The sequence below is a fragment of the Anomaloglossus baeobatrachus genome, chromosome 4 (assembly GCF_048569485.1).
Source record: "Anomaloglossus baeobatrachus isolate aAnoBae1 chromosome 4, aAnoBae1.hap1, whole genome shotgun sequence".
Classification (NCBI taxonomy): Eukaryota; Metazoa; Chordata; class Amphibia; order Anura; family Aromobatidae; genus Anomaloglossus; species Anomaloglossus baeobatrachus.
In genome coordinates this window covers 490,786,656-490,802,837 of record NC_134356.1, presented here as the reverse complement: position 1 = coordinate 490,802,837, position 16,182 = coordinate 490,786,656, and the positions used below count along the sequence as shown (strand labels likewise).

The 16,182-nt window shown below is 42.8% G+C and overlaps 1 protein-coding gene across 1 annotated transcript in view; it reads right to left on the bottom strand.

The window, feature by feature from the left end:
- The window catches only part of GNB5 (G protein subunit beta 5), a 75,830-nt gene extending 65,008 nt beyond the window's left edge, over positions 1-10,822 (bottom strand). The window contains exon 1 of the mRNA XM_075345781.1: positions 10,648-10,822. Coding sequence (XP_075201896.1) covers positions 10,648-10,759 — 112 coding nt within the window. The 5' untranslated portion in view covers positions 10,760-10,822. The remainder of the gene's footprint in view (positions 1-10,647) is intronic.
- Positions 10,823-16,182: the final 5,360 nt, after the last annotated feature.

The window sequence follows — 16,182 nt, the reverse complement described above, 5'->3', positions numbered from 1 at the left end:
TTATAACCTCTTGCAAACATGATACATAGCCAGTTACTAGATTTTGGCAGCGTTCCTGAGGAAAATTAGACCACATGGATATGGATTCCTGTTCACTAATATTCTTAGGTTTTGCATGCTGCAATCTGTCTCCTTCAATTCCCAATAGCCAACTTTGAAGACGACTCCAGGATTTTTCAGGACTACTTCAGAAACTAAGCATTGGTGGACTTTGTGATATGCTTGGGATCATTGTTCTGTGTGAAAGTCAAGTGACGCCCAAGCTTCAGCTTCTTCACAGACGGCATACCACCTAGAATTTCCTGATACTTGATTGAATCCATATCGCCCTCTATACACTATTTGCTTCTACTGCAATAGGAAGAAGAGCAGCCCCTCAACATCAGTGAGCCTCCACAATGATTCATTGTAGGCAGAGTGTTCTTTTCAGTGTATGCTTTTATTCTTCCTACTCCAGACAAAATGATGACCTTAAGGCCTGAAAACTTTCAATTTTGTGTCATAGTTCCACTGAACAGAATCCCAAAATGTCTGTGACTTATTTATATGGCTTTGAGTATTTTGGAGTGGACATTTCTTATGCATTTGAGTCAGTATAGGAGTAATTCGGGCATCACACGGGACGATAAATCGTGCGATCGCATAAGCGATTGCACCCGCCCCCGTCGTTTGTGCGTCACGGGCAATTTGTTGCCCGAGGCGCACAAAGTCGTTTACCCCGTCACACGTACTTACCTGCCGAACGACCTTGCTGTGGGCGGCGAACATCCTCTTTCTGAAGGGGGAGGGACGTTCGGCGTCACAGCGACGTCACACAGCTGCCGGCCAATATATCCCGCCCACCTCCTTGCTTCTGCATTGCCGGCGGGACGCAGGTAAGCTGTGTTCATCGTTCCTGGGGTGTTACACGGAGCGATGTGTGCTGCCACGGGAACGATGAACAACCGGAGCACAGAAGGAGGAATGACTTTTTGAAAATGAACGACGTGTCAACGAGCAACGATAAGGTAAGTATTTTTGCTCGTTCACAGTAGTTCCAAGGTGTCACACGGTACGATATGTCTGACGATGCCGAATGTGCGTCACTGACGACATGACCCCGACGACATATCGCCCGATATATTGTACCGTGTGACGCCCGCATTAGTCTTGGCGTTCAGGCATGGAGACCTTCAACATTTAGTTGGGTCCTTATTGTGCAAACTAAACTTAAAAATTAAAGATGTTGTCCACTACTTTTTCATTGTGTACTTCACATACGTCTCTTATTGATTTGAATGGGAGACAAATGCGTGGTACTTGGACACGGCCACTATCAGTTACCGGGGCAGCTCCGGAACTAAGCATTTCTGGATGCCTGCTGCCATTGGCGTCATGAGAACAGTTGATTGATGGGGTGTCGGCCTCCGGCCAATCAGACATTGTTGACCTAACCTAGAATAGGCTATCAATGTAAAAGTAGTGGACAACCCCTTTAATTCCTGCTAACACGAAATCTTGCTGCAAGGTTTGCAGTCACTTGAGGGTTTTTGACCTCTTGCTGCATGAAGAATCTGGTAGCAGTGGGTAATAGCTTTTAATTTTTTACATTTCACTTGTATCTCCAAAAATATTCAATGATTTTCTAGTTGTATCTTTTTCCTTGATAATGCAAAGCAACAATTTCTTTCACAACTCTTCTGACATCCCAAGATTATTGAGAATTATTGGAAGGCCATTGCTCATGAGGAATGGACTAAGATTCCTCAGAAATGTAGCGAGAAGCTGGTGTCTGGCTATGCATCATGTTTGAAGTAGGTCATAATAATCAAAGGGTGCTCTAAAAAGTAAAAAAAGTTTTTCAGCTCACCTGCAACCCGGACTGCTGTTCCTTGCGGGTGCCTGGAATCCACCGGTAGGTCCGACCGGTAAAGACAGTAACATAGGAAGAAAGGAAGGGATCCGGCACCAATTTCTTCTTAAAATAAAAACATTCAAAAGTTTATTGGATTCTTAAAAAATTCCTGTGGACACCATGGGGAGGGGGGGGGGGGGGGTACCAGGCATGGGAACTTTACGCGTTTCAGACTTACATTAAAACCACAAAAAGTCCTTATTTTATTTTAAGAAGAAATTGGTGCCGGATCCCTTCCTTTCTTCCTATGTTACTGCTCTAAAAAGTACTAAAAACACTTGTCATAAAGTGGGTGAATAATTCCAAGACTGCAGGGGTCATTAAAAGAGCCATTTTGTGTTCAATTGGAGAAGCCAATTGTTATATTAGTCATAATCAGCTAGTTGTATTTTTCTTGTTTCATTAGTTTATTACACACATACATTTTTCTAATAAACCTAATTTACAATTAGGGTTGAATATTTTTGATAGCAATTGTATGAATATGGTGTTAGGTTGGGAGAGAATCACGGTGCCGGGCTGCAAGAGAGACTTTGAGCCGGGCTGCGAGAGAGACTGCGAGCCAGGCCATGGCAGGGCCCTAGTATCTGTCAAGTGAGTACCACAGTAGGAAACTCTTGAGGTCGGCATTCCTGAAGACGAGAAGAGACAACATCCAGAAGAGTCAAGAAACCCGTGGTCTGTGGAAGAGAAGTGTCCCCCTCCAGCCCTGCAAAGAGAGTGCGCCCCAACGAACCACCGAAGCATCACGGCATGGAGCTCTCGGCAAGTGGGTGTGCCCCAAAGGTACCATGAGTCCTGTATAGGTTTGCACACCTATTAAGGGCTAGTGTATGCCTCAGTATTCAGAGCATAGTTGTGTGTGGTCCGATTAGTGGGGCCAGTTAGGTTGCCATCATAGTGTAACCATAAGCTAAATCATTTGGTAGAGTTTATTGTTAGTTTGATACCTGTAACAGTGTGGTCGAGGCAGTGCTTGTGCAGCCAAGCTAGAAAGCCAGAACCTTCATTGCTTGTCAACCATACTGTTGCCATACCATTATCCATTATCATTTACATAAGATATATATATATATATATATATATATATATATACACACATACACACACACAGTGCCTTGCGAAAGTGTTCGTCCCCCTCTTGAATTTTTCAACCTTTTCCCACATTTCAGGCTTCAAGCATAAACATAAAAATTTTAATGCTGTGGTGAAGAATCAACAAGTGGGACACCATTGTGAAGTTGAATGAAATTTATTGCTTATTTTAAACTTTTGAAAAAAATAAAAAACTGAAAAGTGGGGCGTGGAAGATTATTCATCCCCTTTAAGTTAATATTTTGCAGCGCCATCTTTTGCTGCGATTACAGCTGCAAGTCGCTTGGGGTATGTCTCTATCAGTTTTGCACATCGAGAGACTGAAATTCTTGCCCATTCTTCCTTTGCAAACAGCTCAAGCTGAGTGAGGTTGGATGGAGAGCGTTTGTGAACAGCACTTTTCAGCTCTTTCCACAGATTCTCGATTGGATTCAGGTCTGGACTTTTTAACCATCTTCCCTGTCTCTGCTGAAGAAAAGCAGGCCCAAACCATGATGCTGCCACCACCATGTTTGACAGTGGGGATGGTGTGTTCAGGGTGATGAGCTGTGTTGCTTTTACACCAAACATATCGTTTGTATTGTGCCCAAATAGTTCGATTTTGGTTTCATCTGACCAGAGCACCTTTTTCCACATGTTTGGTGTGTCTCCCAGGTGGCTTGTGGCAAACTTTAAACAACACTTTTTATTGATATCTTTGAGAAATGGCTTTCTCCTTGCCACTCTTCCATAAAGGCCAGATTTGTGCAGTGTATGACTGATTGTTCTCCTATGGACAGACTCTCCCACCTCAGCTGTAGACCTCTGCATTTCATCCAGAGTGATCATGTGCCTCTTGGCTGCATCTCTGATCAGTCGTCTCCTCGTTTGACATTAAAAGTTTGAGGGACGGCTGGGTCTTGGTAGATTTGCAGTGGTATGATACTCCTTCCATTTCAATATGATCGCTTGCACAGTGCTTCTTGGGATGTTTAAAGTTTTGGAAATCTTTTTGTAACCAAATCCAGCTTTAAACTTCTCCACAACAGTATCACGGACCTGCCTGTTGTGTTCCTTGGTCTTCATGATGCTCTCTGTGCTTTAAACAGAACACTGAGACTATCACAGAGCAGGTGCATTTATATGGAGACTTGATTACACACGGGTGGCTTATATTTATCATCATCAGACATGACAACATTCGATCATTCAGAGATCCTCAATGAACTTCTGGAGTGAGTTTGCGGCACTGAAAGTAAAGGGGATGAATAATATTGCACACCTCAATCTCAGTTTATTATTTTTTACAAAAGTTTAAAATAACCAATAAATTTCGTTCAACTTCACAATCGTGTCCCAATTGTTTTTGATTCTTTACCATAATATTAACATTTTCATCTTTATGTTTGAAGCCTGAAATGTGGGAAAAGGTTGAAAAATTCAAGGGGGCCAAATACTTTCGCAAGGCACTAATTATATATATATATATATATATATATATATATATATATATATATATATATATATATATATATATATATCCTGTCCATTGATAAAGCCGCTCTTGTTTCTGCACTCTCGCCTCCTGTACTGTAATTGAGCTCTGGCCTGGTGGTGGTTTCTTCACCTCCACTAACATGTAGAGGTATCTAATCAAGAATGACTTTTTGATACTTCTTACCCATTTTTTAGTCCTGAAGTGCAGGTCTATCACACACGGAAGAGCTCAAGGCCTCACCACTTGTTTCAAAGTTAACACTGTAATTATTCTCTATGAAATCATCTCCCAGTCTCCAAATTTCATTGACCCTCTTCCCTCTGGCACTTTCTCTTACTGGTCCCAATAACAGTAGAATTCGAGGTTTCTCTCTTCTTCCGCCCTATTACCTGCATTGATGACCCTATCATCTCACCCAGCTCCTCTTCTCTGCTGTCACTAGTCACCCAACTAAAAACTAAAAAACAGCTAGGGAGCACTTCAACTTATTGTCATGCCTATATGACATGTGGGTGCTAATCATACGGATTACGACATGGAATATGTGTTGATATCTGCGTGATAAGTATGAGTAAACAAACCCTAAGATTATAACCATTTATGAGCAGGGTCCTAATTCCTATTGATGGAATAGTTGAGTCGCTTATTACTCTGTAATGTTCAAAAATTTTAACCCAAACACATTAGATTAATGTCAGCCATTGATCTCCGTGGGATAGGACTACCATCGAGCCACCCGACTCTACCCTGACAAATTATGTTGGGGTATATATGACTCGGGCAGGTAAAATTCCACTGTCCAATGCTTTTTGTTCTCTGCAAAAAAAGCTGTGGAAAGAAGAGTGGCCGCTGCGTTCTCTTCCTACTGAACACATAATCCTTGACCGAGTATGATCCTCATGTGTACGGAGGAGTCACAAGAGATCCATATATATGGTGTATGATCAGCTTTAGATAATATTTTTCCGCGAAATTGTGTAGCGTGGCAGAATTAGTTGTCCTGTTTTGTGAATTTCACATCACGTTACCCTTCCTCTATTTGGGTGAGACCATAAGGGACATTTACCATGGTCAATGAGACTCCAGGGCTTTTTCGGGGACACATGACATTGTTATTGTCTGTACTGTACTACATTTGTTTTTGCTGCTGCGCATATTCCTAGCTGACCTACATTTACATAGAAATGCTCACAGTCAGAGCTCCTCCACTTCTGAAAATAATATAGGTCACTGTTACCCAGAACAGACCGTCTATGCATGCTATCTCAATGGGTGGATTATTCATACGTCCATCTCAATCACTGAGCCTTAGGCTATGTTCGCACGTTGCGTCGGAGTACCTGCAGTTTATTCTGCACGTTTTCCTTCCCTTGGTTTTTGACCAAATGGCTTTTGACCATTTTTTAGCGCTAAAAACGCATGCGTTTTTACCGCGTTTTTAGTGTGTTTTTAGCGCTTTTTACCTGCGTTTTCACCTGCGTTTCTGCAGATGCGTTTTTGAGATCAAGACACTGAGAAATAAAGTTGAATTAGTCAAAACGAATGAAAAAAGAGAAAAAAAGTATAAAATTAACTTTTAATAAAACTATATGGGAAATTATCATTTTTAATGAGAAAATAGTGGTTATGCACATTTTATCAGAAAAATAGGTGAAGTTTCTAATTTTTTAACATTTAAATTTTCGGTTTTTGTGTGTGTGTAAAGGAACATTAGAACCCATTAAATTTTGTCCAGAAAAGCATGCGTTTTTGGAGCCAAAAACGCTGGGAAAAAGCAGGTAAAAAGCATGAAAAACGCAGGAATTGTGATTTTGGTTGCGTTTTGCCATTTCTCATTGACTCCAATGTTAAGGAAACGCTGCAGAAATGGCAAAAACAAATGACATGCTGCTTCTTTTTCAGCATGGTTTTTGACCACAAATATGCAAATTAAACGCTGCAGAAAAAAAAGCAAAGTGCAGACAGGATTTCTGCTTTTCCCATAGACTTTGCTGGCAATCAAAAACGCATGCGTTATAGCGCAAAAACACTGCTGTTAAAAACGCTGCAGAAATGCGGAAAAAAACGCAACGTGCGAACATAGCCTTAGGGTAAGGACACATGGCGAGTAAAACGGAGTGAGTGGAATGCGATAAAAAATCACATTCCACCCAGACCCATGTTACTCTATGGGGTCGCTCCAATGTGCAATTTTTTTTTCTCAGCCCTAACTGGACCAAGAAAACAATCGCAGCATGCTGCATGTGGAGTCCGATTCATTTTCACTCACACCCCTACAAATCTATGGGTGCGAGAGAAACATTGAACTGCACTCGCATGACAACGGAGTGAAGTGCGATAATCGCATCAGCTGATAATAGTGGAGATGGGGAAATTAGTCCCTCCTTCTCCTCTGCAGCTGTGCTCTGATCGCAGGAACGCATTACAGTATGACTCGGCTCACACTCGCAGCAGAGCGGGAGTCGAGGGTCATTAGCATAACACATCGGATGTTAAATGTCCGTGTGTCCTTATTTTAAAGTGTCATTGACTTGATGATATTTTGTCAGGCCCAACCTTGACTTCGCTGTCTGATATATTATAACATACAGATTTTTTGACAATCAACTCAAAATGTACTGGACATATAGTAGCCACCTCCAGCATTTGCCACTCCTGCTCCTACGTGCATATGTCACCACCACTGTCTGACACCCTTTGTGGCATTATCACCAACATCATGGCCACTTGGGACACTATCAGGTCTGAGGTCACCACATATTCTAGAGCCTTAACCAAGAGCAATAAAATGACCAGCCTAAATCTAGCCATACACATTAGGAACTGTCGACTGAGCAACTGGCTTCCCTATACACAGGAAGGATCTACTTCGCTAAACTTTGCTGTCTATGGGGAGAGTGGTTTAAGACACCGGTAGAAGCCTCAGAAGAAAAGTATCAGGACATTTAATTTATGATGAGGCATAACAGTGATAATAATATTTTTTATTCATATAGCGCCAACATATTCCACAGCCCTTTACAAAAGGCATTAGAGGGATTGTACAGGATATAAGGAGGCTGCCACACCTGTTCAGAGGCTGTGTTTGGTTTTGCACCTCATCACTATTCTCTGTTCAGTTTTTCTGGTGCTTTTTTTTAAACTAATTCTATATTTTCCCTGCGGTGGGTGCTGTAGAGATTATGCCTGACTTTCTGCATTTTCCTTGGCAACCTCAATTGTTAGGGGTACTTTGCACGCTGCGACATTGCAAGCCGATGCTGCGATGCCGAGCGCGATAGTCCCCGCCCCCGTCGCAGATGCGATATCTTGTGATTGCTGCCGTAGCGAACATTATCGCTACGGCAGCTTCACATGCACTCACCTGTCCTGTGACGTCGCTCTGGCCGGCGGACCGCCTCCGTCCTAAGGGGGCGGGTCGTGTGGCGTCATAGCGACGTCACACGGCAGGCGGCCAAGAGTAGCGGTGGGGCGGAGATGAGCGGGACGTAAACATCCCGCCCACCTCCGTCCTTCCGCATTGCAGCCGCGACGCAGGTAGGAGATGTTCCTCGCTCCTGCGGCTTCACACACAGCGATGTGTGCTGCCGCAGGAACGAGAAACAACATCGTACCTGTCGCTGCAGCGGCATTATGGAAATGTCGGACCCTACACCGATGATACGATAACGACGCTTTTGCGCTCGTTAATCGTATCAAAAAGGCTTTACACACTACGATATCGACTGCGACGCCCGATGTGTGTCACTTTCGATTTGACCCCACCGACATCGCACCTGCAATGTCGTAGTGTGCAAAGCCCCCCTTAGAGTCATCAGGAGCAGCACTCAGGGTGCACAGCTGATAGTCCTGGAATCCACAGTCTGACTGCGATAAGACAATTAAGATCATCTGCTTAATTCATCCATTTTGGATAAACTGGAGTATAAAAATACAAATATGTTGGCAATTCTCATGATTAGAAAACCACAGATTGTAAAGCTGTTTATGATACTTTGTCACAACAAACATTTATCACCTACCCACAGAATAGGTGAATAATGTATGATCACTGAAACTCCAAATGCTGCCTTTTCCCCCTCCCATCCACCCCTTTCCAGAGGAATTTGAATAGAGCGATGGTCACACATGCACCCTCCAAATTGCACATAAGGGCATGCAGGCCTTTGAGATGAAAATCTGTCAGCGCCTTTACATCTTCTATCTGTTGCTGCAGTCCTGAAAAATGTGTATTTTAATTAATGTACAAATAAGTGCTTTGGGCATTTCAGAGCACGTAACTTGCCTCTTCTTCCCAAGGTTGTTTCCCTGCCGATAGCTCACTGTGTCATAGGTCACTGTCTATGTGATGTCAGGTACCAGGCATGGGAATTAGACAGTGAGCTATGAGTCAAGCTAAAGAGGCAGGTGCTAGGTGGGGAAACAACTTTGAGATGTCGAGGCGAGTTAGGCTGCTTTCACACCTCCGGTTTTTGCTATGCGGCACAATCCGGCACTTTGCAGGAAAAACGCAACCGGTTTTTTTTGCTGCCGGTTGCATTTTTCCTGCATAGACTTTAATTAGTGCCGCATTGTGCCGCATGGCCTTGCGTTCGGTCCGGTTTTTGCCGCATGCGGCAGATTTAGCCGATGCGGCGGCCGGATGGAACATTGCCTGGCACGTTTTTTTGTGCGGCAAAAAAAACCGCATCGCGCCGCATCCGGCCGATGCGGCGCTTTTCTCAATGCATCCCTATGGATGCCGGATGCGGCGCGATGCGGCAAAAACCGCATCCGGCCGCCGCATGCGGTTTTTGCAACTGCGCATGCTCAGTAGCCTGCCGCAAGCGGCAAAAACCGGACGGGCCGCATGTAAAAAACGTATGCAAAGGATGCGGTGTTTTCACCGCATCCGTTGCATAGGTTTCACAGCCGGATTGAGCCGCAAGGCTCAAACCGGATGTGTGAAAGCAGCCTTAAGTGCTCTGTCATTCCCAGAGCTCTAAACACTTATTTGCATATCAATTAAAATGCTAATTTTTCAGGACTGCAGCAACAGATAGAAGATATAAAGGTGTAGTTGGATTTATATTTCAAAGACCTGCATTACCTTTAATATCTACAGGCTGACAAAGAGAGTCCATCAAAACTTGGGACTTGGGAACAAGTCCTTTTGGTCATTGGTGTAGAATGGAACATAGATTTATCATTTGTACTATGGATTGGTGAGAAATGTTTGTCGGAGGATGACCACTTCTTGCAGAGAATTCGAGTTTGGTCCTTGAGCAGCATTCTCTGAGCATTGCACAGTGTTTTTTCAATGTGAAACATGGAAATATGAATTCGGACAATCTTTTTACAGATCTGTGAATTATATATGCAACTAGAAAAAAAAGTGATAATAATGCAGGATCCCTTATGTGTTTTGGCAGCATACCAGCTGTGAACAGCGACCATCTAAGGGAAAGTTCCCACGATCAGGATTAGCAGTGTTTTGGACGCAGCGTGTTCTCACTGGGTCCGATTTGCTGCGTTGTACAGTACAAGCATAGTGGATGGGATTTATAGAAATCTCCTGCCTACCGGGCTTCTTTTAGGCGCTCCGTAAAGTAATATGCGGCGCAGGCTTCCAAACTGCAGCATGTCAATATAGTCTTGTGGAAACGCTAGTGTTCTGATGAGAACGGAGTGAAATTACGCAGCATCAGTAATCCTGATCGTGGGCACAGACGCTGCGTTCTCCCGCCCAGGACACTAGCGTCTCCGCAAGAGGAAACATGCTGCGTCTAGAACGCTCCCCCGTCCAGATCGTGGGCACGTACCCTTAAGGTGTCATCCAGTAATGACTATTTCTGTATCCTGCCTGAACAACGTAATACGGGAACAGGACATGTGATATTGTGTTTCCCCATATCCTCCACACATAGTAGATCTCATTCCGTCAGACCTCCATACAGTACAGTGTGGATGGCGAGACTCACGACTCGTGCGTGTCTAAATGATCGCAGTCGTGGGAATCCTGCAGATCTGTAGCCACACAAGGAATGATTTTCTACAGTGCATAGGATGACATACGGATGACAATACAAAGCTAATAGTGCAGAATTCCACACATTTTCTGTCCCCCTCCTCTGCCATGTCACCAACTCCGATGACTTCCCAGCGGAGTCCCCAAGCAGCTGTCACAGGCAGGAATACATACACTCCACATCATGCAGCTTCGCTCGCTCTTCCTCCAGCTTCCCTTTCAGGCTTTCCGCCTCATTCTTCAGGGAGGCCAAGGTCTCGTTCTCCTGCAGTCCCTCGGTTGCCATCTTGAGATAAACAAGAGAGAGAAGGTTGGAGGAGAGGAGGGAGGTGGAAGCAGTGTATGATGGGGATGGCTGCACTATCAGGGATGCTGGAGCAGCAGCTGCTTGGCTGGAGACAAGTCATTTTTTTTCTAACAAGAATAGCTTTATTTGGCAAATGGAAAAGAGCATTTCTAGATAAGGGAAGAACAAATGCACAAATATATAATATATAGATGTAAATATTCCTATACTATACTGAATAGAATATTTTCAAATATTTTAATTTTAATGATTACTAATTAAGTCTGATATGTTCCAAAATTCTCTGCAGTGCCCGGTCTTACATAAAAGGAACATCCCCACGTGCCAGAAATATTTAGGATGCAAATATCCTTTAATCAAATGTCTGATTTCTAACATATAAATCTTTAGGGACCTATCGTCCGGTTTTCTCCATCAGTTGTATATATTCCTCAACTCTAAAATTGCAAAACCACAAAGGAAACGTCGCAGAATTAAGAAAATGACAAGAATGATAGACATGTTAATGATATGCAAATTATTTAGAAAAGGAAACTAGACTTTTTTGTTTTTATTTCTTTATGGTTTATTCGGTATTTGGTAAAAGCGCCATATGCGGTACACACACTTATACAGCTTGGCATGTTTTCAGGGTATTGCTGAGGAATGTTATGCCATGCTGAATGTACTTGGGCACACACGTTATCCAGATTCATTGCTGGCAGCTTCCTCATAGTAGCACAAGCAACATGGGGTCTGATGTTGTCGTGTTGACAAACGACTTCTTGGACACTTTAAGGAAATGGCAACAACACTGGTTCTGTGGCGCCCCCTGAGGCTTCCGTCGCCACAGAGATATTGCACCTCAGCCAGAGGTGTGATATCCCATCCTGGGTAAGAATGGGGTCACCAACCGGTCCACAGACTAAACTTGCACACACCAATTGGTAGGCATACACTGGGTGAGGGATAGTGGCAGCAACCCCCATAGATGTATTCATGGGGCCATAAGTCCCATTTCTGGTCTCAATAGTGTTGGTGGGGCCTAGTCAGTGGGTGTGTGGGAGGAGTCAGCAAGTGTGAATAGACAAGGGAACCAGGAAGTTCCAGTTCAGTCTAGTCTAGTCTGAGAGAGACAGAGGGAGGTAGTTACCTCAGGAGAGTGAAGAAGTAAAGTCTGAGTAGAAAGTGACAGAAGGAAGTTCCTGGTGAAAATCCTGGGGTCTAGTTTGGCCCAGGTGACACCGAGAAAGAAAGGATTCCAGGGCCACGGAAGGGCATATTGGCTCGTGGCCTGTTCCACTGAAAGATCGGGTGGAGGAATCTGGCTGCATTCGGGGACGGTCCCCAGACAGAGGGAAGAAAGACAATTCCTCAAAAGTAACACCGAAGGCCCGGGGGTGGTTGCAAGCGCCAGAGGGCCACAACCTACCACAGATCGCCAGTGAAGGGAGCAAGATACAACTGCGGTTAGCCCCCTTTGTACAGGCCCTGTGGTGGAGGCCAAGACCAGCTCAGCTAAAACAGTCAAGGCTAAGAAGTCAGTCAGGAAAGGACACAAAGAAGGGTGCACCGGTACTGGCCCTTGAACTACCCGGGATCGGCGGAGGTCCCTGACAGTGGATCCCAGCATACTGTGGGCAACCGGTTTGCTGCAGCACCAAGACCAAAACAGTGAGTAAAGATCTTAACTGCAAGCCCTGTGTCGTCTGCTTTATCCTGCACTGCATCTACAGCACCATAGAACCTACAAAGTACCAAAGGTTGCCCCGGGGTATCCGCTCTACCTGTGGAGAGCAAGAAACACCTTAGCTGCCATAACATCAGCCCCGGAGGTCCCTTCCAGCAGCTGCGGCTCCATAGCTGCAAATTACCACAGGTGGCGTCACAAATCTTTCATTAACTTTATTAGAATCATCACCCCCACAGCCGCCATATTAATTGACTCCACCAGGGTCACGGAATCGGGCCCAGCCACCGCTGACTACCACAGACTAGTCCGGCCCGACACCGAGTCACCTAAGGCCCTGGGGTGGGCGAGTCAGTTCCATGAGCAAATCAATGTAGCATCAAGCTGTTAGTGTATCTGGAATGAAGGGATCAAACATAACACTACTCCACACCATAATCTGGAGTGTAAGACCAGTTTGACATTCCCACGTGAAAGCATTTCATTGAGTTCATACCACTGTTCTCAAAAGCTATCATGTTGTAAAGCTAGACAACAATAGAGGCTGGAATATGGATCTATCATCTTCTGTAATGAGTCCTGTTTTTGTCTTGGACACAATTCGATAGAGAAGGTCCTGGAGACCACGTTGAGCAATGTCATGAAGAAGCCCCATGATGAACATCACAGTGGTTCCACTTTTGGGATTGCGGAGTGATATAATGTACGACAACCAGACTCCTCTAGTCTTCATTCCTTGTACACTAACAGTTTGACACATTAATTTGGTCTTGAAACCAGTGGTACGGCCATTTCTCCAAAGTGTACCAGGAGACTTTTTTAATATGACAAAGCCAGGGCTCATGTTGCCTGCGCAACTGTGAGCAGCCAGCGTGGCCTAAACGTGTTACCATATCCTGCAGTGTCTCCGAACTTGTCTCCTATGGAGCACAGTTGGAATGTTAGTGTTTGGTCAAATACTAAGAGAGCTGCCAGCAGAAATCCTAATGATTCACCTAAGTGCATTCAGCATGGCAGAACATTCCTCAGGCAACAATTGATAGCATGACTAGGTGTATAAAAGGGCATCTCAATAAATTAGAATATCCTCAAAAAGTTAATTTATTTCAGTAATTCAATACAAAAAGGGAAACTCATATTATATAGAGTCATTACACACAGAGTGATCTATTTCAAGTGTTTATTTCTGTTAATGTTGATGATTATGGCTTATAGCCAATGAAAACCCAAAAGTTATTATCTTAAAAAATTAGAATATGATATAAGACCAACTGAAAAAATAATTTTAAACTCAGAAATGTTGGCGCCTACTGAAAAGTCTGTACAGTAAATGCACTCAATACATGGTCGGGGCTGCTTTTGCATGAATTACTGCATCAATGCTGCGTGTCATGGAGGCGATCAGCCTGTGGCACTGCTGAGGTGTTATGGAAGCCAAGGTTACATTGATAGCAGCCTTCAGCTCGTCTGCATTGTTGGGTCTGGTGTCTCTAATCTTCCTCATGACAATACCCCATAGATTCTCTATGGGGTTTAGGTCAGGCAAGTTTGCTGGCCAATCAAGCACAGTGATCTCCAACAAGTTTGTCGGCAGAGGGAAGCATGAAGTGCTCTAAAATTTCCTGGTAGACGGCTGATCTGACTTTGGTCTTGATAAAAAACAGTGGACCTACACTAGCAGAGGACATGGCTCCCCAAACCATCACTGATTGTGGAAATTTCACACTAGACCTCAAGTAGCTTGGATTGTGGCCTCTTCAATCTCCCTCCATACTCTGGGACCTTGATTTCCAAAGGAAATGAAAAATTTACTTTCACCTTAAATCAACACCTTGGACCACTGAGCAACAGTGCAGTTCTTTTTCTCCTTGGCCCAGATAAGACGCTTCTGGAGTTGTCTATTGGTCATGAGTGGCTTGATACAAGGAATGCGACAGTTGTAGCCCATGTCCTGGATACGTCTGTGTGGTGGCTCTTGAAGCAATTACTTCAGCAGCAGTCTACTCCTAGTGAATCTCCCCCAAATTTTTGAATGGCCTTTTCTTAACAATCCTATCAAGGCTGTGGTTATCCTGGTTGCTTGTGCACCTTTTTCTACCACAATTTTTCCTTCCACTCAACATTTAATTACTATGCTTCAATACAGCACTCTGTGAACAGCCAGCTTCTTTAGCAATGACCTTTTGTTGCTTACCCTCCTTGTGGAGTGTGTTAATGACTGACTTCTGGATATCTATCAAGTCAGTAGTCTTCCCCATGATTGTGTAGCCTACTTAACCAGACTAAGGGACCATTTTAAACCCTTAGGAAGCCTTTGCAGGTGTTTTGAGGTAATTATTGTAATCTTCTGAGATAATGACTTTTTGGTTTTCATTGGTTGTAAGCCATAATCATCAACATTTAGAGAAATAAACACTTGAAATAGATCACTCTGTGTGTAATGACTCTATATAATATATGCTTTTCACTTTTTAGATTTAATTACTGAAATCAATTAACTTTTTGATGATTCTAATTTATTGAGATGCACTTATAAGTGCGTGGATTTATGTGCGTGGAACTCATATGCAATATTGAGTAAATCGAGATGTAATTTAAAAAGTTTGTCTCCTTTTTATTATTATTATTATTTTATTTTTATTTGCAAACTATTAGCATATCTAACAATCCAGCGATTTCCATAATTCCATAACTTTTCCTTTTTGTTGTTGAAAGTTTAATGTTGAAGAGTACATAAAATTGGTACAAGTAAGAATGCTTTCCAAACTAGAAAGTTTAGAAGTTTTCTGTTATGAAATAATAAAATGCAAAGTGAATGAGCAAAAGAGAAATCACACAATATTTGAAGGATCTAAAAATGTAGCCTTTATTTCATAGGATTGTGTATACATATATTTATCTATGAATATGGACCAAACTGCAAGTATCCTGTTAATGTAAGAACAACTCACAATGGTAACTGATTTATAGTATATTACAAAAGTGAGTACACCCTTCACATTTTTGTAAATATTTTATTATATCTTTTCATGAGGCAACACTGAAGATATCACACTTTGATACAGCGTAAAATAACTGATTACAATTTTGTAGACACGTGATGCTTTTTACAGGACACTCCTTAGTTTAACATGTCCCTATAGTCAAAATATTGTCAATCTTTTCTAGGGGTACTATCATTAATATCTAGGCCATTTTCATTATCAGAATTCAAAATGTCTGAGTTTTTCATTAGTTTAAATTCAGTAAATTTAAAATTATTATTTTTTTTTTGTCAGTTTCAAGCAATTTCAGTGATTGTTGTGGGTTTTACTTTTCTTTACCAGAAGGGTAGCAATACTTTTGTTCATATGTGTAAATATGTTGGGGGGGTTTTGTCTTGTGAACTGAATCAATTCTTCTGCTTTGCCAAAATCCCTAGCCCACAAAAGAGGCCTTTATGATTCGTATTTCAATATTTAGTTATTTAGAACCATAGGAAATGGTGCACAGTAAATGTGAATACAAACAGTACTGTGACTACTTTTCACCCTTAAATAGTCAGACTGATTCCGTACAACTTTGTAGACACCAATTATGCAAATGACATGACATACCTTTGTTTCACATGTCCCTATGGTCAATTTATTGTCAATCTTTTACACCATCATTTTGTTCAGGCCATTTTAATTTTCATTAGTTCTTATTCAGTATATTTAAACTGAAAATTACTATTGTCAGTTTCAAGTTATCT